The sequence below is a fragment of the Protopterus annectens genome, chromosome 1.part1, assembly GCF_019279795.1.
Source record: "Protopterus annectens isolate FY-2018-M chromosome 1.part1, PAN1.0, whole genome shotgun sequence".
Classification (NCBI taxonomy): domain Eukaryota; kingdom Metazoa; phylum Chordata; order Ceratodontiformes; family Protopteridae; genus Protopterus; species Protopterus annectens.
In genome coordinates, this window is record NC_056726.1 from 464,515,223 (window position 1) to 464,541,920 (window position 26,698).

The window sequence follows — 26,698 nt, forward strand, 5'->3', positions numbered from 1 at the left end:
AGACAATATCCCAGGATGTCTTATAAATAGCATGAAACAATCTGTCATGCCCTCTGGAATTACTATTTAACCATAAACTCCAAACAGGCTTTGCGCCTCACAAATGGAGAAAGTACTGTTGTGTACACTTACCATAAATGTAGATGGTCGAGTGTATTCACTGTTGCAGTCATCACATTTGGGTTATCTGCCAGTAGGTAGCCCTCAGCTGGCCTGAATACCAAAGTCTTGGGATTTCTGCATCGGATGCTGTTGCTTCTTCCATGAAGTCAGGTCGTCAGGGGGTATAAAACATGCAGCCGACGCCATTACATCAGTTTCTCTTGCCCCAGATGTCAGGTGCCCCCAAAATAGGAAGCAATTACATGGTATGCAATACCCCCAACAAAACACAAATAGCAACAATATAAAATATGCCAGACAAAAAAGATAGGAAAGAAATCAAGACAAGTCAGGGGGCTGGAGGGAGGGTAACCAGGACTGCAACAGTGAATACACACGAACATCTACATTCATGGTAAGTGTACACAAAGTACAGTTGTGTACACTTACCATAAATGTAGATGTTAGAGTGCATTCACTGTTGCAGTCATTACATTTGGGTAATCTGCTGGCAGGTTGCCCTCAGTCGGCCTGAATAACAAAGTCTTGGGTCCTGCGTCGGTTGCTGTCTCCTCTTCCATGACGTCAGGAAGTCAGGGGTATAAAACATGCAGCAGACGCCATTTTATTCAGTTTTTCTTGCCCCAGATGTGTATATATATATATATATATATATATATATATATATATAAATAAAAAGTAATATAAGTAAATGCACTTTTAGCAACATAAACCTTACCTTCATCTACAAGCAAATACACCACAAAGGCTTTACAATATAGTGAAGGAAAGAGGAGTTATAGAAAAGGGGGATGGCGGATGGGTAACCCGGACTGCAACAGTGAATACACTCGAAAATCTACATTTATGGTAAGTGTACACAACTGTACTATGTTCTTCGTGTTTCCTTGTTGCAGTCATTACATTTGGGTAGAATCCCAAAGCTATGGATGGGAGGATGGAACTAAACAGCATTAGGAGCGGCTATAAGGCCCTGCAGAACTGCAGTGGCAAAGCCTGCCCTGGATTTAGAGAAGAGGTGCAAATGCTAATGTTTTGTGAAGGAATGAACAGAGCTCCAAGTAGCAGCTTCTAGAATGTCTTTGCTTGGAACTCCCCTGAGAAAGGCTGCTGATGTAGAGGCAGCTGTGGTGGAATGTGACCCAATTCCCTACGGCACAGGTTTACCATGATGCAAGTAGCAGAAATGAATGCAGTGGCTTATCCACTTAGAAATAGTCTGCTTTGATATAGCCTTCCCCTCTGATCCTGAAGCAAATGCCACCAGTAGTTGCTCAGACTTTCTTAGAGATTTGGTCCTGTTTAAGTAGAATCTTAGTTGTCTGTGTACGTCCAATGAATGCAGAATCCGCTCCCCCTTGTTCTGCGCATTTGGGTAAAATGTTGGCAGGTGAATAGTTTGGTTAAGAGCCACACTGGATACCACCTTAGGCATAAAGGAAGGATTTGTCCTGAGGGACACCCTGTCCGGGTAAAATGTAATAAAAGGCTCCACAGCCATGAGAGCCTGTAGTTCTAAAACCCTTCTTGCTGAAGTAATTGCCAAAAGGAAAGCTGTTTTCCAAGATAAAACTTTATATCTGCAGTAGCTGCTGGTTCAAAAGGAGGCAGGGTGAGTTTTTCCAGCACAATACTGAGGTCCCATGCAGGAGTTGGTGATCTTCTGGGAGGCCTTACATTTTTGGCCCCTCTAAGATACTGTTTTAGCAGAGGATGAGAAAAGATGGGAGGCTCCATGTTGTAACGAGCCGAGATGGCAGAGGCATGGATTTTTATTGAAGAAAAAGATAGGCCTTTGTCAAGCATCTCAGTCAAGTATTGTAAAATCTGAGGGATATTTGGTTTTGCTGTGTCCGTTCTTTGTGCTTGGTTCCAAGTACAGAATCTCTTCCATTTATCAGCATAAGATTTTCTAGTACAAGGCCTTCTGGCTTCCAGAATGACATCCATCACAGACTTACTGAGAGGTGTTGTTTGAATAATTACATGATCAGTCATGCTGCAAGACTCAGAGTTTGGAGCAGAGTGTGTAGAATTTGATTGTTCTGCTGAGACAGTACATGAGGTATTTGAGGCAAGAACCAAGGAGGGAGCTGAGACATATTCATTAGAATTGGGTACCAGTGCTGGCGAGGCCAGTCCGGAGCAATTAGGATCATTTTTGTTTTTTCCTGTCTGACCTTAAGTAAGACCTTGGAGAGAAGAGGCAGAGGGGGAAAGGCATAGACTGAAGGATAGGGCAGCCACTTTCCATGCTTGTCTGTGATAAGTCCTTGTGCAGAATTTGTCCAGTTGATAATTTTGGGGAGAGGCAAATAGATCTATGTCTGGACTACCCCATTTCTTTGTTAACATGCTGAAGATTTTTGGATCCAATTTCCACTCGTGCGGGTCCTTAAGATTTCTGCTTAGGTCGTCTGCCAGAGTATTTTGTTTTACTGGCAGGAATTGAGCTTGAAGATGTTCTTGGTAAGTCAAGTCTGTGTTCCACAATGCCATGGCTAGTCTGCAAAGGGGGTAGGAATGTGTACCCCCCTGCTTGTACCACATAACTGTGGTGTTGTCCGTCTTTATCAGTAGTTGCCCTGGATGAAGCAAGTCCTTGAAGGCTGTCAGGGCATTCTGAACTGCTAGCATCTTTCTGGTTGATATGCAGATGCATTTGTTTTGGGCTCCATATGCCCTGAATGCATCTCCCTGCCAGGTGCGCCCCACAAGCATAGTCTGATGCATCTGTAGTTAGGGTTTGGGTGGCAGGGGGTAGAGTGAATGACAGTCCTTTGTTTTGGTGACATGTCTCTGCCCACCAAAGAAACTCCTGTTGAAGGCAGGGAATGAGAGGAATCATTGTTTCCAGACTGTGACAATGTTGACTCCATAAACGTTTGAGGTACCATTGAAGTTTCCTCATATGCAGTCTTGCACATGGAATTAGTAGAATGCAAAATGCCATAAACCCCAAAGCCTGCAGAATTTGTCTTGCAGATAACTGGGTTTTTGTTGCCATCTGTTTGAAGTATATAGTCAGTTGCCTTTGTTTGTCTGGCGTAAGGTAAGCCATCTGGGCAGTTGTATTCAAGCTTGCACCCAGGAATGTAATTTTCTTGAGAGGGTACCAGTTGTGATTTCTTTTCGTTTACTTTTTACCCTAGGCATGTTAGAAGCCTTTTCACAAACGCCAGATGTTGAAGAATGTCCTTGTTCTCTGCTTGAATGAGACAGTTGTCCAGGTAAGGATAAATTTGTATGCTTCTTTGTCTGCAAAATGCAATTACTGGGGACAGGCACTTTGTAAAGACACTGGGCCCAACAGATAAGCCAAAGGGCAGTGCAGAGAATTGGTAATGCATAAAACCTGCCTTGAAGCAGAGGTATCTTCTGCACGATTCCCTTATTGGGATATGCAGGTATGCCTCTTAAGTCTAGAGTCACTAACCAAGCGTTTCTGCCCAGCATAGGCAGTAGCTGTTGTAAAGGCAGCATTTTGAATTTTGGAATGCCCAGGAACGTGTTCAAAATCGATAAGTCCAGTACTGGACGCCAGACATTGTCTTTTGTGGGTACCAGGAACAGTCTTGAATAAAAACCTTGTCCTTTTTCCTGATCTGGGACAGGTTGAATAGCCCCCATATCCATGAGGGACGTAACATGTTTTTAAGCCTCTGCCCATTGATTTTGTGGCAGATCTGGCCAACCGTTTGGAACTGGCAAAGTATAGAAATAAAATCTGTACCCCTGGGATACTATGTTTAATACCCACTTGTCCAGGGTAATTAACTGCCAATTTTGAGCATGAAGTGCTAATTTCCCCCCCAAGGGGGGTGCCAAAAGATAAGTGCTTGGTGATGGTAGAGGGAAGTCACTGAGACTGCTTACTGTAGGGTTGTGCTTTGTTTCCTCCAGATTGGGAGGTGGAGGCACCCCATTGCTTTGACCTGTAAGAACCCTGTGATTGGTATCTAGAGCCTTTTGAGCACCTGAATTTGCCTTGAAGCGCTCTGTTGGACACAGGAAAGGACCAATTTTTTGTAGGCCAGTGCCTGCTGAATCTGGGTGGCTGCACTTGTAAGAAATCTTTTACAGTTTGCATAGATTTAGCTTTGTCTTCCATTTTCTTTAAAACCTCTTCTGCCTTATTACCAAACAGAGTATCATGCTGTAAAGGGGCATCCAATAATTTTAACATGATCAGGCAGATTTTGCTCCTTGAGCCAGGCATGTCTTCTAATCACAGATCCAGTATCTGCGGCCCTGCAAGAGGCCTCCAAGGAATGAAAACCACATTGCAAAGTATGCTTTCCAACCTGTTCTGCTGCATGCAATAATTCCTGTAATTCTTTGTTTTCCACACAATCAGAAATCAACATCATTTTCTGTTTCAGCAATCCCATAACATGTTGTTGGTACTTAAGCATATAAAATTGACAGTTTAAGGCCCTGATTGCCAAGGTTGCAGATGTATAAACCTTTTTTCCCCATCTGTCCAGTGCCCTTGAATCTCTGTCAGAGGGGGTAGGATTTTTTGCTGTTGAGGCCTTAACTACCTTTGGACCCTGCAAAATTGTTTCAGGATCAGCAGCAGGGTTTTATGAGAGTCAGGGACCCTGTAATATATGTCAGGCTTACTGGGAGCCGGAGGTAAGGAGTCAGGGGTCAAGCTTGACTCCGAAAACACATCATCCACAATGCCTAAAACAGGGGGAATGGCCAAAGGCCTGTGCTGAGGAAGAAGAAGGAAATCCCTGAGCCTCTTTTTTTTATTCTGAAAAGTCTTGACTCTCCCAGTGAAAATGCTCCCTCAAAGTATGCAAGGTTTCTCCAAATGAATAATCCTCAGGAGGAGATGCAGATGGAATAGACTCCTCAGCATCAGAATCCTCATAGGGAGGTATAGATAATTCCTGATCAGAAGAGGAATCAGAAGAAAGAGAAACCTGATCTGAAGATTCATAATCAGTGTCTTGCCTAGGCCTCTTATCAGAAGGGGAATGGGTACCCCTGATCAAGGTAATAAGGTCTTCAGCCATTTTGATCATTTGTTTTTTAGGCATAGAGGCCTGTGCACGTGGCTCATATGTCAGTTTTTTTAGTTTTAGAAGTTGCTTTTGTCTTTGGTTTTGCAGCTTTCGTCGGTCTGATATACAAATGTTGAGGGCTGAATACCCCCTCAGAAGCCGGTGCCTGCTCAGCGGCTCCGGACCCATCTGAGGGAGATATATCCATCGGGTCCAATACCTTGAGTATCTTGCGGCATGCCGGACTCCACATGGGTGTCAGTAGAGGCCTGCGACTCGAAGGTAGTGGGTATCAGGGGCTGCGAAAGCATCTCACTGAGTACCGGCAAATCGGCGACTGGCTTAGGAGAAGCTTCATCGTTGGTTTTGGATATCAACTGCCTTTCTCTGTCCTTTTCTTTGTGTTTTTTATGTACTGCGGTAGTCGGATTACTATCAGACGACATTTCTGGGTAGTTAAATCCGTTTTCAAAATACTTTGATGCAAAAATATATCGACGCTTAACAGTGTGCTGGTTAAATCTAGCACAAAACAGACAGCCAGGCACGTTGTGATCAGGGCCTAGGCAAGGAATACAGTATAAATGGAAATCCTTATGAGGTATTTGCTTTCCACAAGTACTACAATTATTAACTTTTTTCTGACATTGATAAAAGGCAAGAAAAAAGTTTCCCCAACGAGGTACTTAGCTTTAGACTTAGGTTGTGAAACTCAAACTAGAATATTTCAGTAGTCGGCCGACCGGCACTTGCAAAATGCTTCTGCTTCAGGCACCGCGCAGTAAGAAAGACTAAAGAAAATGGCGTTGGCTGCATGTTTTATACCCCTGATGACCTGATGTCATGGAAGAGAAGACAGCAACCGACGCAGGACCCAAGGCTTTGGAATTCAGGCCAAATGAGGGCAACCTGCCAGCAGATTACCCAAATGTAATGACTGCAACAGTGAAACACGAAGAACATCTGATAGTGCATGGAGCCTGCCCTGAAGCATAGGTATTTCCTGCAAGATTCCCTTATTGGAATCTGCAGGTAAGCTTCCTTGAAGTCTAAGGTTGCCAGCCAGGCATATTTGCCTAGCATAGGAAGAAGCTATTGAAGTGTTATCATTTTGAATTTTGGAATTCCCAGAAAGGTGTTTAGAATAGACAGGTCCAGGATAGGACGCCATGAGCAGTCTTTTCCAGGTACCAGGAAAATACTAGAATAAAAACCTTATCCCCTTTGTTCTGCTGGGACAGGTTGAATAGCCCTGATACTTAGAAAAGAGAGAACCTGCTGCTGGGCCTCCGCTCACTGATTTGGGGGTAGGTCTGGCCAACCTTTTGGGGTTGGTAGTGTGTGGAAGTGAAATCTGTATCCTTGGGAAACTATGTTCAAAACCCATTTGTCCTGGGTAATGAGTTTTTTGCATGCAGGGTGAGCTTTCCTCCTAAGGGAGCAGGCAGCTGACCAGGGCTTGGAAGGGTTAAGGTTAAGTCATTGTGCCATTTTTCAACATGGGGTGGCTTACTACTCCCTGCTTTGGAAGTGGGAGCCCTCCACTGCTTAGGTCTGTGCGCAGGCTGAGACTGTAACCTAGGTGGTCTGCTGTTCCTGGGTTTGAACTGAGAAGGCCTGGAAGAGACTGGAAAGGACCAATTCTTTGAAGGCCAATGCCTACTAAATCTGGGAGCCTGTACTTGTATGAAATCTAACAGTTTGCATAGATTTAGCTTTTCCTCCATCCTTTTGAGGACTTCTTCTGCTTTGTTGCCAAAAAGGCGGTCTTGGCTTAAGGGAGCATCCAGTAATTTAGCTTTAACATCATCTGGAAAATTTTGCTCAGCATGCCTTCTAAGTACAGACCCAGTGATAGCAGACCTGCAAGATGCTTCTAAAGCATCAAAACCACATTGCAAAGTATGTTTACCAACTTGTTCTGCAGAATGCATTAAATCCTGTAATTCTTTGTGTTCAGCAGAGTCAGGAGTCAACATCATTTTCTGTTTAAGTAGTCCCATAATATGCTGCTGATACTTTAACATATGAAACTGGCAATTTAAAGCCCTAATGGCCAAAGTAGCAGAAGTGTATACCTTCTTACCCCATCTGTCTAAGGCTCTAGAATCTCTATCAGAAGGGGTAGGATTTTTGGCAGCAGTAGCCTTAATGCCTTTTGGTCCTTGGGAAATGTTCTCTGGATCTGCAGTAGGATTCTTGAAGAGGAACTTGTGAGAGTCAGGTACTCTAATACCGGTCAGGTTTTCTGGAAGCTGGAGGTAAAGTGTCTGGGGAAAGGCTAGATTCCAAGAAAACATCATCTACAAAGTCCAGAACAGGAGGGATAGCTAAAGGCCTGTATTGGGGAAGGAGTAAGAATTCCCGAAGTCTCTTTTTGGAGTCAGAGTAATCCTGGCTTTCCAGCGGAAATGCTCCCTAAGAGAGTGCAAGGTTTCACCAACTGAAAAACCCTCTGAAGGGGAAGCAGAGGGAATGGAATCTTCTGCATCAGAATCCTCACAGATAGACAAGGGCAAATCCTGGTAATCAGAAGGAGCAGAAATATCAGATTCCTGATCAGAAGAATCAGAAGGAAAATCAGTTTTAGGGCCTCAGAGGGGGAAGGCAGGTTTCCCTTAATTAAGGGAATAAAGTCTTCAGCCATTCTAACCATTTGTTTTTTAGGTATATGGGCCTTAGCCTGCAGTTTGGTCATCGGTTTTCTACACGTGGTGCGAGTTTTAGGCGTAGATGAAGACGATGGTGTCTGTAGGTCTGAATACACCCTCAGAAGCCAGTGCCTGCACAGCGGCTCAGGACCCATCCAAGGTAGAGACATCCGCACATTCCACAGACGAAGAAGCATCTCACGGCATACCGGACTCTGAATGGGTCTCAGTAGAGGCCTGCAAATCTGAAGTAGCGGGCATCAGGGGCTGCAAAAGCACCTCACTGAGTACCGGCAGACTGGCGACTAGCTTAACGGAAGCGTCGTCGGCAGTTTTGAACCTGTGCGGTCTGTCTCTGTCTTTATCCTTCCGTTTTTTTCAGATTGGTAGTCGGATGGCTTAACGAAGCCATTTCGGAGTACTTAGACCAAGTACGAAAGTAATCTGCTGCAAAGATAGTATGACTACGAATAGCTCGGGGGTTGAACAAGGCACAAAACTGACAGCGAGGGACGTCGTGGTCTGGACCTAAACAGGGGATGCAGTATGAATGACAATTGTTAACTTTTACTGACATTGGTTGGAGCAAGAAAAAGGATCCCCAATGGGGTACTTATCTTTTTTGAAGACTTTAGATCTGAAACTCGAAAATGAAAATTTCAGGAGTCGGCCAACCAGCACTTGCAAACTGCTTCTGCTTCAGGCATCGCATGGCAAGAAAGACTGATGTAATGCTGTCAGCTGCATGTTTTATACCCCTGACAACCTGACGTCATGGAAGAAGCGACAGCATCCGATGCAGAAATCCCAAGACTCTGGTACTCAGGCCAGCTGAGGGCTACCTGCAGGCAGATAACCCAAATGTGATGACTGCAACAGTGAAACAAGAAGAACATCAGCAACAGTTATCCCCTCTGCACAATCTAGGTCCATCACTGTTCCATTGCATTCATCACATCTGTTATTGAGTACAATGCCGCCTTTGGTATGTAGCTAACCAGGCACATCCAATAACTGGAACGTCCACAGAGGTTCCTTACTAAGACAATACAGGTGTAAGTAAAATGTCATATACATACTGCCTCAAAATGGTTCACACTGCCCACCTTGACCTGAAGATAGCCCTGCATTGTCTCCTACAGGCTGTTGAGGGAAGATCAATGCCTTGCTTACAAGGCATTGTCGTACGACACCCTGATGGGCCTCCTGAATATCGGCAAAACAAACAGTACCAGAATTACTCCTCCTAAAGACTTAAACCTTTACTGTGATAAACAGGTCCTGCTGGAGAGACTAGCATGCATCCCAGAAACTACCCTCTCTCTGGAACAGGCTCCCCCACCCATGAAAAGCAAAGTTAATCCCTAACCCAAATCAAGTGTAACTTGGACAATTGGATGGGGAACAGGAAATGTATTACTGGTTTGGTTCCCATGTCTCTAATGGACCCGGGCAGCCTGTAAGCATTTCATCTCCCATGCCCCTGATAGTAAATGTTTCATCTCTAAAGCTCCTGATTACACTTATCAAGGGTACCAAAACTTGTCAGAGATTTGGGGTGCATGGCTGGCCTTAGAAAGGCCCTAGTGGTTGTTAGTCTTATACACACCTATGAACCTATAAACCTTTACAAAAAAGATATACTATCTGTACCAACAGGACAAAGAAGTCCTCATATGGGGTACTTATCTAATTGTTCATATGTCTGAGGCCTTGAGAGATGGACTAACAGATGCTGTATTCTAGCACATAAACTGCACCTTCAAAAATATGTTAAGAAAGAATTGAAGATGGTATTGGCAGAGCTCACTTCTATACCAGGTATCTGAAGACATCTAGGGTGGAGGTGATGTCTGCTTAAGCCAAGGAAGAAGGCTAATTAGCTCCAAGTCTGGTTGAATTTCAGACCTCAGAATGCAGTTCTTTAGTAAGAAAGCCCTTCTATATTGTGCAGCTTATAAAGAAAGGGACTGCATCTACATCTACAGATGTTATTGTGCCCCTTTATTCAGCCCTCATTTAGATGGTCATTGAGTATAATGCCCTCTTTAGTGTGTTTTGGTCCACACACATGCAACAACTGGAACGCCCAGAGAAACACCTTACTAAACGTATTCAAAACTTAAACAATATGTCTTACATTGAACTGCCTCAACATCCTGTCACTATACTCGGTATCCTACAGATTCACCTCAAAGCCCTGCTACTATACTCAGTATCCTACAGATGACTAAGAGGTGACCTTTGTCTGGCATACAAGGCATCCTCTGACCCAATACTGATGGACCTAGTGCACATCATTAAGTCAAATGGCATCAGAAGTACTGGGTCCAGAGATCTACGCCTCTTCTTCAACATCAACAGAATGGTTTGAAGGCACAGGTATGTTTTGTTGAGGATACTACTGCTTTGGGACTGAAGCCCCATCCACATAAAACAAAGCTCAACTCTGTCCATATTTAAGCACAACGTGCATCTATAGACAAGTAACAGAAAATTTATCTCAGGATTGCCCCCCCCCCCCCGTACTACTAATGGAAAGAAGCAAAGCTCCTAAATGCTTTATCCAAAGCACGAGTCCCCTCAAATTATCAGTTATGTTCTCAGTTATTCTAATTAGGGCAGAGGTTCCCAAACATTTTCGATTTTCGGCTCCCTTGCTGAATCCAAGTTTTCCCAAGGCTCCCCCCCGTGGCATGCATAAAGTGAGAGTGAGTGAGTGTGTGAGAGTGAGTGTGTGAGAGTGAGTGTGTGAGAGTGAGTGTGTGAGAGTGAGTGTGTGAGAGTGAGTGTGTGAGTGAGTGTGTGAGAGTGAGTGAGTGTGAGTGAGTGTGAGTGAGTGTGAGTGTGAGTGAGTGTGAGTGAGTGTGTGTGAGTGTGTGTGAGTGTGTGTGAGTGTGTGAGTGTGTGTGAGTGTGTGTGAGTGTGTGTGAGTGTGTGTGAGTGTGTGTGAGTGTGTGTGAGTGTGTGTTTGTGAGATCGGGAGAGTGAGAGCAATGTGTGAGTAAATGCAGGAATGAATGAAGAAGTGGCTGTGTGTGTGTGAATGAATGCAGGTATGAATGAGGAAGTGACTGTGTGTGTGTGAGCTCAGAAGAATGAGAGGGATGTATGAATGAATATGTAAGTGGGTGTGTGGCATGTGGGTGTGAGATCAGGAGAGTGAGAGCGGTGTGTGAGTGAATGCAGGTATGAATGAGGAAGTGGCCGTGTGTGAATGAATGCAGGTATAAATGAAGAAGTGTGTGTGTGTGTGTGTGTGTGTGTGTGTGTGTGTGTGTGTGTGTGTGTGTGTGTGTGTGTGAGATTCACACCTCTCAGCTGTACAAATTTTCGCAGAATGTCCAGATCTGTGCCTCATATTTTTGGTGTGTTCCTCCTAAAATCTGTACTTTTCTGGCAAATAGTTTAGGATTGAAGTCATTAAATAATGACAAACATTTGAGTTTAAGACTCCACATCCTTCAGAGAATTCATGCTAATGCAAAAGTTATTACTCTATCAACTTTCTAAGTTTGTAAGAGCAATATTTAAAATCTGTCCCCCCATCATTTTAGGCTTTGTCCGGATTTAATGCAAAACTTATTATTCTATCAACTTTCTAAGTTTAGGTTCATAGGTAAGTACTAAGCTATCCACCCATGGGCATTTATAAGCCTAGCCACAGAGTGATGGCTTTCACCTCCCCATTAGATTAGTAACCTGGGCCTCTGTCAACAGGGCTCCTGAAGTGATCCCAGGGTAGAACTTACGATTACCCATCCACTCATCAAGATTTCTCTTAAAGAGGGTCAGAGAGGAGCTCTGTCGAATATGGATTGGGTTTCTATTCCAGAGTGAGGGGAGTCGCTGGGACAGGAATCTATCCCTCCAGCATGTCCTGTTTATTGTTGTACATAGGTTCAAGTCGCTAGAATGAGTGGTTCTGAGGTATCTCGTTTTTTTGAGGTGAAGCATGTCCATTAGTTCAGGGTTTGACATGGCCCTATAGTTCAGGCACAGGTCACCTCTGAGCCGAAGGTAAGCGACTGAGAAGAGCTGGAGCTTTTTTTAGTCGTGCTTCATATGGTAATTGTTTAAGGCCCTTAATCCTCTTAGTGAGGTACTTCTGTGGTCTTTCTAGTTGTTGCAGGTGTCTAGTGAGGTACATCCCAAATGGGGCATTGTACTTTATTATGGGCCTAATGAGTGTGGAGTAAAGGGGCACAATCACCTCCTTGGATCTGGATGAGAAACTCTTTGTGATCAGGTGTGCCACATAGAAGGATTTCCTGACCATTTTTGGTTATGTGGTTATCAAAGGAGAGCATGCTATCTACTTGGGTACCCAGGTCCCTAATTACTTCTTCTGTACTTAGTGGATTCCCATTTATGTGGTAGTTTGTAGATACTTTGTTTTTCCCAAATGGGATTACTATGCATTTTTTTGGCATTTAGCTTGAGGTTGTGACTTTGACACCAGGTGTTTGTCTCTGTGAGACCCTTTTGCAGGATGTCTGTGTCAGCTGGAGAGTCAATTATTGAACCCAATTTTCAGTCATCTGCGAACTTGGGTTAGCCACAGTCCCTCCGCCTTTGCCTGTACTTTGGAGAAATATATACCGAACAGGAGGGGTCCCAGGACTGAGCCCTGTGGGACTCTGCTTGTGACTGGTTTAGAGTCAGACATGGCGCCTGCCACTCTTACCGTGTGGGTTCTGTCTGAGAGCCAATTGGCAACCCATCTCTTGACATGGGGGTTGATATTTAAGCTGGTGAGTTTGTCTATGATTCCTGAGTGTGGGATGGTGTAGAACGCCTTAGCGAAGTCCAGATATGCTGTGTGGACCACCTTCCCTTCATCTATGGCCTTGGTGACTGTTTCGAAGTCGTCGACCAAGTTCAGGAGCCAACATCTGCCTTTAACAAAGCCGAACTGGGTGGGGTCCAGTGTCTGGAGGTTCCCAATGGCCCTGTTGATGAGCTTCATGATAATGCGTTCCATGGCTTTGCAGACCAAGCTAGTCAAGCTTATAGGGTGATGGTTCCCAGGGTCAGTTGTGGCACCACCTTTGTGGAGTGGTACGACTGTTGCTGTACGCCATTCTTTGGGTACATAGCCTGTAGAAAGGCTGAGTTTGAATAGTGATTTGAGATGGGGGGTTAGTTCATTTTGAAGCTCGTGTAAGATACAACCTGGGATAGCATCTGGTCCCATTGATGCTGTGTTTTTGGCCTTTGCAAGGGCTGTCTTAACTTGTGTGTCTTGAGATATCTGGAGCGCCACATTCTTCTGAGATGGGTGCTAGCCCCTTTGGTGGAGGGGGGGGGGGGTGAAGTTTGCACTGAACTTGTCAGCCAGGATGTTGGCAATGTCGGTTGGTTCAGTGTATTTATGGCCATTATGCACTAGCTCGGAGCATATCTGAGAGTTTGCCCCTAGACTCTTGACATAGTTAAAGAAGGCCTTGTGGTTAAAGTCATTGGCTATTTTTCTTTCGAAGTTGGCCTTGGATGATTTAATGAGGGAGTGCAGTTTTTTACTGATGTTAATCAGAGATGCCTTCTTATTTTGGGATTTTGTTCCATCTTGCAGGAGTTTCCTCCTTCTGTTGTAAAGTTTATTTATGGCCGGGGTCCACCAGACTGGCTTCCTCTTTTTTGAGGAGTTGGTCTTGGTTTTACTTGGGATAGCTCGGTCCATGCATACTTTTTGTTCATAGAGTGCACTTGTAAAGGATTCTGCAGATGGGTCATCATTTTCCATTTGATTGGGAGCTTTGAAACTTCCCACCTTGGTCTTGAGGAGTGTGAAATTGGCTTTAGAGAAGTTTTTTACCGTGATTTCCTTGACTGGGGGGGGGGGGGGGTCAGGATGTGGATGTCCAGTGTGATTAGTTTGTGATCTGATCTTACCAATGACGAGTTTACCTCAGGTGTGGAACATAGGTTCCCCATGTTGGTGATGACCAGGTCCAGTATGTTGTCACCTCTTGTGGGAGTGGTGACCAGCTGTTCAAGGGCGTTTGAGTTTATAAACTCAAGGAAGCATTGGGCTAGGGCGTTTGAGCTTGAGTAGTTTTCCCAGTCAATGTTTGGATAGTTGAAGTCACCCAGTAGCATGGTGTTGGGTAGAATCTTCATACTTTCTAATGTTCTCAGGAAGTTTGTAAGAGAAATATTTAAAACCTGTCCCTATTTATCCCCATTTATTTTAGGCTTTGTCCAGATTTTTAGAGCAAAAAATTTGGAAAAAGCCTAAAATGATGGGGGGACAAATAGAGACAGATTTTAAATATTGCTCTTACAAACTTACAAAGTTGATAGAATAATACGTTTTGCATTAGCATGAATTCTCTGAAGGATGTTGAGTCTTAAACTCAAATGTTTGTCACTATTTTAATGACTTCAATCCTCAACTATTTGCCAGAAAAGTACAGGGAACACACCAAAAATACGAGACACAAATCTGGACATTCAAAAACACACACACACACACACACACACACAGTTCCTTAATGATACCTGCATTCACAAACAAATCGCTCGCTCTCTCTCCCAATCAAACACACACACAGTCACTTCCTCATTCATACAGACATTCACAAACATATCGCTCTCTGTCTCTCCCGATCAAACACACACACAAGCCACTTCCTCATTCATACCTGCATTCACTCTGCATTCACTCACACATCGCTCTGTCTCTCCCAAACACACACACAGTCACTTCCTCATTCATACCTGCATTCACTAACACATCGCTCTGTCACAGCCACTTACGCATTCGTTCATACATCTCTGTGACTGTCACTTCCAAACGCCACACACCAACTTACGCATTCATTCATACAGCCCTCTCACTCTCCCGATCTCACACACACAGCCACTTCATTCATTCCTGCATTCACTCACACATCGCTCTCACTCTCCCGATCTCACTCACACACACACACACACACACACACACACACACACACACACACACACAGACTCTTTTACTTTCATGCACACATTCACTCACACACGCAGACAGACACACACTCATACAGGCATTCACTTACCTACAATCAGCTGCTGCTGCCCGCGGCACCCCTGGGAGGAAGCCGTGGCTCCCCAGCGCACAGTTTGGGAACCACCGAATTAGGGTAATATACAATTATGGGATAGCTATGGCTAATCTAACACCAAATGGGGTATGTTAATTTAAGCACCAAAAGGGAAATTGGCTAGGCTTAAAATGGCCATCAAAGGCAGCTAGTCTATTACTTACCTATGACTAATAGTGACCAATATGAAGAAATTCTGTCCATTGACTTCACTTTACACGCAGACAAAAGGAAACTTTCATACTGAAATTCCAGACCTCAGGCCATTAAGCCTTATTTTGGATTACAAGGAAAGGTTAAATGTACTCTAGCACATATATGCAACAAACTGCCCCACTCCATCACAGTGTGCCTTTGCAAGGGCTCTCAAATTATGAAGTACATTCATTTTACTTTATGACCTTATATTTAAAAGGTTTATAAGAGTTAACAGATAAGTGCCATTTGGCATAAATTCAAAGCTAAACACGCTACCAAATACTTGTTTAGTTTACAATTCACAAGAAAACAAAATACAATGTACAGACATAGACTAACTCCTTCAAAGCACAACACTGACAGGTTAAGTAATTCAGCTTTGTGTCAGCCTGAGCTTTCAGATGCACTGTACTCACTGATCATGTCTAGTATCTGGAATATTCCTGTCCATTCGCAGTTTGTCACTTTCCACTTGGTTGAACTTATTCCGAGCATATGGATCCTGACCAGGTCGAACCGCAGTGCTGCCAACATAAGCATCCTGATCAAAGTCTTGCCAGCGTACTTTGCCTGAAAAAAATAAAACTGGACATCTATACAAGTAGCTACTATTACAGAAAGAAAAAGAACAGCTACAAAGCAAAATAAAAATTCTGAAACACTATCACTTAAACAAAATCATCAGCATGCTAGTAGTCCAGCAACTGATGATTTGACTTGAATTGAACAACTCAAAGCAAAATGTGGACATTTTACTACCATCGGCCAAAGATGAAAAAAAAAATTATACTTATCACATGCTAGTTGTCTTCTTCTGTCTCACCCTTTGGGTATTGGGATCCGACAACCAGCAACATTCAAATCTTAATGGTCTGTGGCTCATCCTACTCTCCCCATATTGCCCTGCCTACCTAAAGCTCCCTAAATTGTGTTTACTTATATAATAACCCAAGCTACCATGAAAAGGGAAACTTTATATCAAAAGGCAATAAACAAAGGGAAGGCATTGATCAGGAAGAAACCAAGATGGTTCTAAGACCAGGTCTCAGGCTGGCCCTCTAGATGTTCATGCATTCCTGACACATGACAATATATAAAAAGGACGACAGTTGAAGGGGTGGTTGAGAAGAACAGAAGAAGGCAACGTGGATCTAGCATTATGATAAGTACATAACTTCTGATATTGTTTTCACAGACTGCTTCAACCTTTGGGACAGAGCCTCCAGCCATTCATCTGAGCGGCCCTAGGAGAGAACATTAGCCTTTGATTCCACCATACTGTTAATCTGGCACAAGTCTAAATACCCTGCATAGAGTGGATAATAAATGTGTAAACAGAAACCTTCAAAGGAACTAAATCCAAAAAAGGCCATAAAGTAGCTACTGCTCTTGCAGCATTGCCCTTAGGTCTAAAAGACAAGGAAATGCCTCCAGAAGAGTAAATAAAACAAATGTAGTTAGAGAGCTACAAGGATTACGTAATTTTTGAAACCAGTTGACCAATTTTTGCCCTAGAAAAGGGCACAAAAAGATAATTGGACTTCCTAGTCCGTTTTGTTCAATCCAAATAAAAGCTTAACTGACAATGGACATCAAGACTATAAAAAGTACAGTTGTGTACACTTACCATAAATGTAGATGCTCGAGTGTATTCACTGTTGCAGTCATCACATTTGGGATATCTGCTTGCAGTAGCCCTCAGTCGGCCTAATTATCAAAGTCTTGGGTCCTGCGTCGGTTGCTGTCTCATCTTCCATGATGTCAGGTAGTCAGGGGTATAAAGCATGCAGCAGACGCCATTACATCAGTTTTTCTTGCCCAGATGTCAGGTGCCTCCATAATGGGAAGCAATTATATACAAGGTTACACCTCCACAAAAAAGCAAATACACCAAAAGGCTTTAAGCATAGTAAACAAGAATAGAGGCATAGTCAATAGAAGTCAGGGGGCTGGAGGGAGGGTAACCAGGACTGCAACAGTGAATACACTCTTAACAACTACATTTATGGTAAGTGTACACAACTGTACTATGTTCTTCATGTTTCACTGCTGCAGTCATCACATTTGGGTAGATTCCCAAAGCTAAGAATGGGAGGAGGAATTTAGATAGCATTAGGACCAGCTGTAAGGCCCTGCAAGACTGCAGTGACAAAGCCAGCTCTGGATTTAGAGAAAATTGGCAGATGGTAATGCTTGGTGAAAGTATGTACAGAACTCCAGGTAGCAGCTACTAGGATGTCTCTGGTAGGGACGCCTCTGAGAAAAACCGTAAAGGTAGATGCAGCCCTGGTTGTGTGGGGTCTGATCCCCTGTGGGGTAGGTTTTCCATGATGCTTATATAGCAGGAATGCAAGCAATGGCCTACCCACTTAGAAATAGTTTGCTTTGAAATGGCCTTCACCTCTGCCCCTGCAGCAAATGCAACCAGCAGCTGTTCAGCAAATGCAACCAGCAGCTGTTCAGCAAATGCAACCAGCAGCTGTTCAGCAAATGCAACCAGCAGCTGTTCAGCAAATGCAACCAGCAGCTGTTCAGCAAATGCAACCAGCAGCTGTTCAAATTTCCTGAGAGGTTTAGTCCTGTCCAAGTAGAATCTAAGTTGTCTATGCACATCTAAGGAGTGCAGTATCCGGTTCCCCTTTGTCTGTGGATTAGGAAAGAAGGTTGGCAAATGAATGGACTGATTAAGGGCCACAGTGGATACCACCTTGGGCATGAAGGAGGATTGGTCCTGAGGGACACCCTGTCCGCATGAAAGATGATGAAAGGCTCCACTGCATAAAGGGCCTGTAATTCAGATACCCTTCTTGCTGAAGTGATTGCTAAAAGGAAAGCTGTTTTAACTCTGCAGTAGCAGCTGGCTCGAAAGGAGGAAGAGTGAGTTTCTCCAATACAAAATTAAGGTCCCAGGGTGGAGTTTGAGCTCTCCTGGGTGGTCATAAATTTTTGGCCACTCTGAGGAAATGCTGGAGCAGTGGATGAGAGAAGAGGGGCGAGGCTCTGTGTTATAATGACCTGAAATAGCTGAGGTGTGAATTTTGATGGAGGAGAAAGACAGGCCCTTGTGAAGCATCTCAGTTAAGTATTGTAAAATCTGAGGTAAATTGGGCACTTCTGTACTCATCCCTTGAAATTGGTTCCAGGCACAGAATCTTTTCCATTTTTCAGCATAAGATTTTCTAGTACTAGGCCACCTAGCCTCTAAAATGATATCCATCACTGGTTTACTGAGGGATGGTAAAGGAGAGATTAGGTAATTAGCCAGGCTGCTAGGTTCAGTGTGTGAAGCTGAGGGTGCAGAATCTGGTTTTCCTGCTGAGACAATAGGATACGAGTCTAAGGTAGGTGCCATGGGGCCAACAGTGAAACACTGCAGGTCAGTAAATGAGGAATTTGAGGTAACGTCCAGGCTGGCCTTGAGACAAGTTCTTTAGGATTGGATACCAGTGCTGGTGTGGCCAGTCTGGGGCAATCAGTATCATTTTTGGCTTCTCTTGTCTGACCTTTAGGAGTACCTTGGGGAGGAGAGGCAGAGGAGGAAAGACATAAACTGTAAGGGTTTTCCAGCTGAATGATAGAGCATCCACTTTCCATGCTTGTTTGTGGTAAGTCCTTGAGCAGAATCTCTGTAGTTGGCAGTTGTGAGGGGAGGCAAACAGATCTATGTCTGGGCATCCCCATTTCCTTGTTATCATGCTGAATTGTGGGTCTAGTTTCCACTCGTGAGGGTCCATGAGGTTTCTGCTTAGTTTGTCTGCCAGAGTATTTGTTTTTCCTGGCAGGAATTGTGCTTGCAGGTGCACTTGATAAGTCAATGCTGTGTTCCACAATGTCATGGCTTGTCTGCAGAGGGGGTAAGAATGAGTGTCTCCTTGCTTGTTTATGTACCACATAACTGTAGTATTATCTGTTTTTATCAGCAGTTGTCCTGGATGGAGTAATTCATTGAAGGCTGTCACGGCATTCTGAACAGCTAGCATCTCTTTTTGATTGATATGAAGATGCATTTGACTTGCGGGCCATGTGCCCTGAATACATTTTCCTGCCATGTGGGCCCCCCAGGCATGATCTGATGCATCTGTTGTTACTGTCTGCCTGGCTGTGGGTAAGGTGAATGGCTGTCCCTTGTTGTGGTGACAGGCCTGTGCCCACCATCGAAACTCCTGTTGCATGCAGGGAATGAGAGTAATTATTGTTTCCAGGCTGTGGCAATGTTGAGTCCAAACACTTTTTAGGTACCATTGTAGCTTCCTCATATGCAGTCTTGCATATGGAATTAGCAGAATGCAGGATGCCATGAAGCCCAAAGCCTGCAGAATTTTTCTTGCAAATAACTGGGTCTTTGTTGCCATGCTTTTGAAGTATGAAGTCAGTTGCCTTTGTTTGTCTGGCGTGAGATAAGCCATCTGGGCAGTTGTATTTAAGCTTGCACCCAGGAATATTATCTCTTGAGAGGGTACTAGTTTTGATTTCTTTTAGTTTATTGTGTACCCTAAGCAAATTAGTAATCTTTTTACAAACGCCAAATGCTTTAGTAGAATGTCTTTGTTCTCTGCCTGAATAAGGCAGTCGTCCAAGTAGGGATACATTTGAATTCCTCTTTGTCTGCAAAATGCAATTACTGGTGCCAGGCATTTGGTGAAGACCCTGGGCGCAGTACATAAGCCAAAGGGCAGTGCAGAGAATTGGTAGTGCATTGAACCAGCTATGAATCTGAGGTATCTTCTGCAAGAATGTCTGATTGGGACATGCAGGTATGCCTCTTTGAGGTCCAACGTTACAAGCCAAGCCTTCTTGCCCAGCATGGGCAGAAGCTGCTGCAAAGTCAACATTTTGAATTTTGGAATGTCCAGAAAAGTGTTTAGAATAGATAGGTCCAGAATTGGTCTCCAAGCTTTGTCCTTTCTGGGTACTAAGAAAAATCTTGAGTAAAATCCTTGTCCCTGCTCTTGCTGTGGTACTGGTTGAATAGCCCTAGTGTCAATGAGAGATGAAACTTGTTTTTGTGCCTCTGCCCATTGATTGTGTGGCAGGTCTGGCATACCTTTTGCCTTTGGAAGAGTATGAAAGTGGAACCTGTAGCCCTGAGAAACTATGTTTAAGACCCATTTGTCCTGGATGATCATGTGCCAATTTTGTGAAAAAAGTGCTAGCTTTCCCCTAAGGGTGCTGCCAAAAGATAAGTGCTTGGCATTGGCAGAGGAAAGTCATTGGGACTGTTTCCTATATGGCTGTGATTTGTCTTCTCCGCTTTTGGGGGTAGTAGCACCCCATTTTTGGGCCTGTATGAGCCCTGGGGTTGTTGTCTGCCTCTAGGGCATCTGTATCTGCCTCTTTGCGGTCTGTCTGACACTGGAAAGGACCAATTCTTAGAAGGGCAGTTCCTGCTAAATCTGGGAGGTTGTACCTCTAAGAAATCCTTTACTGTCTGCATAGATTTCGCTTTATCCTCCATTTTCTTCAACACCTCTTCTGCCTTAACACCAAACAAAGTATCATGCTGTAATGGAGCATCCAATAATTTTGCTTTAACATGATCAGGCAGATTCTGTTCCTTTAACCAAGCATGCCTTCTAATAACAGAACCTGTAACAGCGGCCCTACAAGAGGCCTCCAATGAATAAAAATCACATTGCAAAGTATGCTTTCCCACTTGTTCAGTTGCATGCAATAAATCCTGCATTTCCTTGTTTTCAGAACATTCAGAATTTGTCACCATTTTCTGCTTTAGCAGTGACATTAAGTATTGCTGATATTTAAGCATATGAAACTGAAAATTTAAAGTCCTTACAGCCAAGGTAGCAGAAGTGTAAACTTTTTTCCCCCATCTGTCCAGTGACCTAGAATCCCTATCCGAGGGAACAGGGTTTTTAGCAGTAGAGGCCTTGGGACCCTGAGATATTGTTTCTGGGTCAGCAGCAGGGTTTTTATAAAGAAATTTATGAGAGTCTGGCACCCTGTATTATCTGTCTGGCTTAACAGGTGCAGGAAGTAAAGAGTCAGGAGAGAGGCCGGACACTGAAAATACATCATCTACAATGTCTAGAGGTGGAATAGCAAGAGGTCTATGCTGGGGAAGTAGAAGAAAATCTCTGAGCCTTTTCTTAGATTCTGAATAATCCTGGCTCTCTCAGTGGAAATGCTCCCTCATAGTATGCAGGGTTTCCCCAAAAGAATAATCCTCAGGAGGAGTAGCTGAAGGGATAGATTCTTCAGCATCAGAATCCTCATAGGGAGGCAGAGAGTATTCCTGTTCTGAAGAGGAGTCAGAGGAAATGGAAACATGATCAGAGAAGTCATATTCTGTGTCTTGCCTAGGTCTGTTATCAGGAGGGGGATGGGAACCCCTAATCAAAGTAATTAGGTCTTCGGCCATTTTAAGCATCTGTTTTTTAGGCATGGAAGTCTGTTTTAGAGAATGCTGTACTTGTTTCTTTGTCTTTAAAGCTGTTTTAGTCTTTGTCTTGGAAGCGGACGTTGGCTTAACATATAACTGTGTAGGTCTGAAAACACCCTCAGAAGCTGATGCCTGCTTAGTGGTTCCAGATCTATCCGAGGGAAAAGTTTGAGGGTCCAATACCTTGAGTATCCCAGAGGCCTAGCTGTCTCCACGTGGGAATCGGTAGCGGCCTGTGGCTCTGAGGTAGCGAGCATCAGGGGCTGCGAAAGCGCCTCACTGAGAACCGGCGACTGGCCTAGCGTAGGCCTCGTAGTCTGTTTTGGATCTCGGATGCCTGTCCTTTTCCTTGCGCTTTTTATAAACTCCGGTCATCGGCTGTTCTGACGGCATTATATAATTAAACCTCCGGCCAAAGTAATGAAAGGCAAAATTGTAGAGACGCTTAATAGTGCGTTGGTTAAATCAAGCACAAAACCGACAGCTAGCAACGTTGTGGTCAGGGCCTAGGCAAGGAATACAGTAAGAATGAAAATTCTTATGAGGTATTTGCTTCCCACAAGAAATACAATTGTTAACTTTTTCCGACATTGGTCTGGAGCAAGAAAAAAGTTTCCCCAATGGGGTACTTAGCTTTATTGAAGACTTCGGATCTGAAATTCATTTCGAAAATCTCAGGAGTCGGCCGACCGGCACTTGAGAACTGCTTTTGCTTCGGGCACCGCTCGGCAAGAAAGACTGAAGAAAATGGCGTCAGCTGCATCTTATATACCCCTGGCGCACTGACGTCAGGAAAGAGGCGACAGCAACCGACGCTGGACCAGGACTTTGGAATTCAAGCTGACTGCGGGTAGCCTGCCAGCAGGATAACCCAAGTGTAATGACTGCAACAGTGAAACACGATGAACATCTGCATCTGCTTCAGGCACCGCCCAGTAAGAAAGACTGGTGTAATGGCGCCGGCTGAATGTTTTATACCCCTGACGACCTGACGTCACGGAAGAAGGGACAGCAACCAACGCAGGACCCAAGACTTTGTTAATCAGGACGACTGATGGCTACTGCAAGCAGATAACCCAAATGTGATGACTGCAACAGTGAAACACGAAGAACATCTAGCAAGTCAAAGCCCTTAATGGCGAGAGTTGCAGAGGTGTATATCTTCTTATCCCCATCTGTCTAAAGCTCTTGAATCCCTGTCCTAAGGGGTGGGATTCTTAGCTGTAGTTGCTTTGATACCTTTAGGCCCCTGGGAGATGACCTCTGGGTCAGCAGCAGGATTTTTGAAAAGGAATTTGTGAGAGTCAGGAACTCCGTAGTACCCGTCTGGTTTCTAAGAGCAGGGGGTAAAGTATCAGGAGTTAAACTTGATTCCATAAAGACATCAGCCACAACATCCAGGACTGGGGGTATTGCTAAAGGCCTATGCTGTGGCAAATCTAGAAATTCTCAAAGTCGCTTTGTGGACTGAGGATAGTTTTGGCATTCCCAGTAGAAATGCTCTCAAAGTATGTAAGGTTTCACCAAAAGAAAAATCCTCTGGAGGAGAAGCAGAGGGAATGGATTCCTCTGCATCTGAATCCTCATAAGCAGATAAAGGCATGTCTTCATAATCAGATACCTCAGAGACGTCGTACTCTTGGTCTGTTAAAGCTGCTGGGGACAGGTCTCTTTCTCTTAGCAGGGAAAGGCGGACTTCCCCTAATCAACATAATAAGGTCTTCTGCCATTTTAAGAATTTGATGATGTGGCAAGGAAGCAGGTGCATGAGTTTGGGTAGTTGTTTTTTTAGGCGTAGTGCATACTCTTAGCCTTAGAGACTCTTTAATTTTAGACAGAACTGAAGACGCGAAAGAAGTCGCCGGTTTGTGTCGAATATCGGTAGTGCGAAGAACTTCCTCAGAAGCTGGTGTCTGCTCAGCGGCTCTGGACCCATCCAAGTTAGAGATATCCACAGGTTCCGTAGTTGAATAAGAGTCTCGCGGCATACCGGACTGGTCTTGGTAGAGGCCTGCAAATCCACTGAAGCAGGCATCAAGGGCTGCGAAAGCGCCTCACTGAGTACCGGCAAACTGGCGACTAGCTTAATGGAAGCATCGTCGGCAGTTTTGGACGTGTGCAGTCTGTCTCTGTCTTTATCCTTATGTTTTTTTGGAAGATCGGTAGTCGGATGGCTTACTGAAGCCATTTCGGAATACGGAGATCGAGAACGAAAGTATTTGGCGACAATAAAGGCCCGAAGACAAATAGTTTGGGCGTTGAACAAGGCACAAAACCAACAGAGAGGTACGTCGTGGTCTGGGCCTAAACAGGTGACGCAGTAAGAATGAAAATCTCTGTGTGGTATTTGCTTTCCACAGGCAAGCCAATTGTTAACTTTTTCTGACATCGGTTAGAGCAAGAAAAAAAAGGATCTCCAATGCGGTACTTAGCTTTAGAAGACTTCAGGATAATTCAATTCAGAAAGGAAAACTCTGGTAGCGGCGTACTCGTGCGAACTGCTTCTGCTTCGGGCTCCTCGGCAAGAAAGACTGATGTAATGGCGTCGGCTGCCTGTTTTTATACCCCTGACGACCTAATGTTAAACCTGGAGCTACAGCAACCGACACAGAAATACTAAGTCACTGGTATTCGGGCCGACTGAGGGCTACCTGCAGGCAGATAAACCAAGTGTGATGACTGCAACAGTGAAACACGAAGATCATGCAAAAGAGTGTCCCATGATGACTGTCCCATCAGGGGAATCAGGAAGAAAAGGGTACTGTATTTGGTGCTGAAGGGGGCTGCAAAAAGATCGTAGCATTCACTGGTAGCTGATTTGGGCAGCCACAGCTGGACTGAGAGACCACTGGTGAGATATCAGGATGCTTTTGCTCAAACACTCCACTAGGATGATGGATTTCCTCAGGATGTGCACTGCTATCAGAAATCATTGTGAGATCATCACCCAAAGTGAAACAGTCATGGCCTCTTGACAAATGTGGGTAAGAAGGACCTCCTTGTTTGTTCATGTACATACAACAGCTGTATTATTGGACTAAATCATAATCATTGTTTGGGAAATCATTCTGCAATGCTTGCAATGCTAGAAAACCCACTCTCATCTCAGAGATGAGTGTGTGTAAATTAGCCTCTGACTAAGCCCAGGTACCTTGGAATGCCTGACCATCCACCCACCCACTCCAGTAGAGAACAGTCCAATTACCATGGCCTTGGGTGAGGGGAGAACAAAGGGAAGGACTAAAGAAACTACTAGAGGAGATGAAATCCACCAGTTAATGTGCTGCTGCATCAAGTTGGTGAGGCAGGTGGAATATGACGTGGATGGGTGTAGATGGACCAACTGGATAGACAAGAGATGGGGAATGTGTCAAAGGACCTGCACTCCACCCACAACCTCAAGTGGCAAGTGGAAATGGACAGGGAAAGCCTGCCTGCAAGAGCAATGGGGTTAAGCGGGTAACATCCCTCATCAAAGAGGGTGACAAAACCTTCCACTGCTGAACTGAACATCCAACCCCAGGGACTTTACAGAGATGTTCAGCAATGATGGATAGGAACTGAAATTAAAAAATCTTTTGAAGGCAGCCTGGTAACTGCTACACCATGGATACACTCTCACCCTATAAAGGGGAACAAATATTATCTATCAAACTAGCCCAATTCCTCTTAAAGGTGGATCAGGATCATCACTCCCTCTTTCACTCAAAGCAGTCTTCTATGTCCAGAGAGCCCCTATTTAGCAGCAATGCTTATCAAGTTAGTACACATCTGAAAAAAAAAAAGAAAGACGCCCATATTCATCCATCCACAACCCCTCCCCCCTTTTCCACATATGGTTGGGGTGTCACTTCAACAGTGACAATCATTACAATCAAAGCTCACTTCGACGGATGGCTAGCCCTCCCATGATTGTTCTTCCATCAGCATAACAGATGAAGCCAAAGGAAGGGGAACCAAACTTGTCAAGGCCAAAAGGGGGCTATGAGGATCACGCTGCATTTCAACCAAGAAGCTTTATGAATTGGGGTATCAGAGCAATGGGGGAGGTACGCATATAGCAATTACGTGGGTCAATCGTGAATCAGAGCGTTCCTCTGGTATTCCCCCTGTGGGGGGAATAGGGCAATAGCTACTGCATTTATTGTTCGATGGGGAGGGGAATAGGTCGCACCAAGGCTGGCCCCAACGGCTGAAAATTTCTGCCACTACATAGGGATTGAGAGACCATCTGCTCAACTTGTCTGCAATCACAATGGAAATCCTGGGGATATGCTTTGCTATTAGAAAGCCGTTGGAAGCTATTGCCCACTGCCAGATTCTCATGGCCTCTCGACACAGGGGATAGGACTTGGTTTCCTCCTTGCTTGTTGATATACCAGACTACTGACGTTGTATGACTGAAATGCAATTACTCCAGAAGGGAGAACAGGTTGGAATGCTTGCAACGCTAACAGCACCGCTCTCAGTTCTAAAACATTGATATGCAGGTTGGCCTCCAAAACGGACCATGTGCCTTGGACTGCCTTTCCCTGGAAATGGCCCACACCCTATCAGGGAAGCATCCATGGTCACAATGGCTTTGGGTTGGGGGGCTGGAAGGGATGGCTCCAAAGTTCTGTGTCTGGCCTCATCCACCAAAGAAGGTCCTGCTTGCAAGAATTGGTTATCTGAATTTGAAAGCATAGAGGGTGGTAATTCGGAAACCACTGAGAAAGTAAAAGCCACTGAAGTATTCGCATATGCAGTTTTGCAAGAAGCACTATTCACCGAGGATTTGCTTTGACAGAGTATCACCCAGAGCTGGAGCCTCAATCTCTGAAGTCTGTGAGCAACACCAGACAAGAGCGGGTGTCAAAGACTACTCCAATGAATTCTATGTTCTGGACTGGAGCAAGATTTCTCCCAGTTTACAGTTATCCCCAAAGGTTTCGCCAGGGAAAGAGTGTATTGCAGGGCTGTTACCAGAAGATGCGTGGTGGGGGTGGTAAGGAGCCAATAGTACAGTTGTGTACCTACCATAAATGTAGATGTTAGAGTGTATTCATGGTTGCAGTCATTACACTTGGGTTATCCTGCTGGCAGGCTACCCACAGTCGGCCTGAATTCCAAAGTCCTGGTCCAGCGTCGGTTGCTGTCGCCTCTTCCCTGACGTCAGTGTGCCAGGGGTACAAAAGATGCAGCCAACGTCATTTTCTTCAGTTTTTCTTGCCCCAGATGTCAGGT

At 44.5% G+C, this 26,698-nt stretch overlaps 1 protein-coding gene across 6 annotated transcripts in view; it reads right to left on the reverse strand.

The window, feature by feature from the left end:
• The window catches only part of GALNT2 (polypeptide N-acetylgalactosaminyltransferase 2), a 1,695,325-nt gene that overhangs the window by 1,206,297 nt on the left and 462,330 nt on the right, over nt 1-26,698 (reverse strand). For all 6 annotated transcript variants that reach the window (XM_044076112.1, XM_044076089.1, XM_044076094.1 and 3 more), the window contains exon 3: nt 15,492-15,645. In XM_044076112.1, coding sequence (XP_043932047.1) covers nt 15,492-15,645 — 154 coding nt within the window. The remainder of the gene's footprint in view (nt 1-15,491; nt 15,646-26,698) is intronic.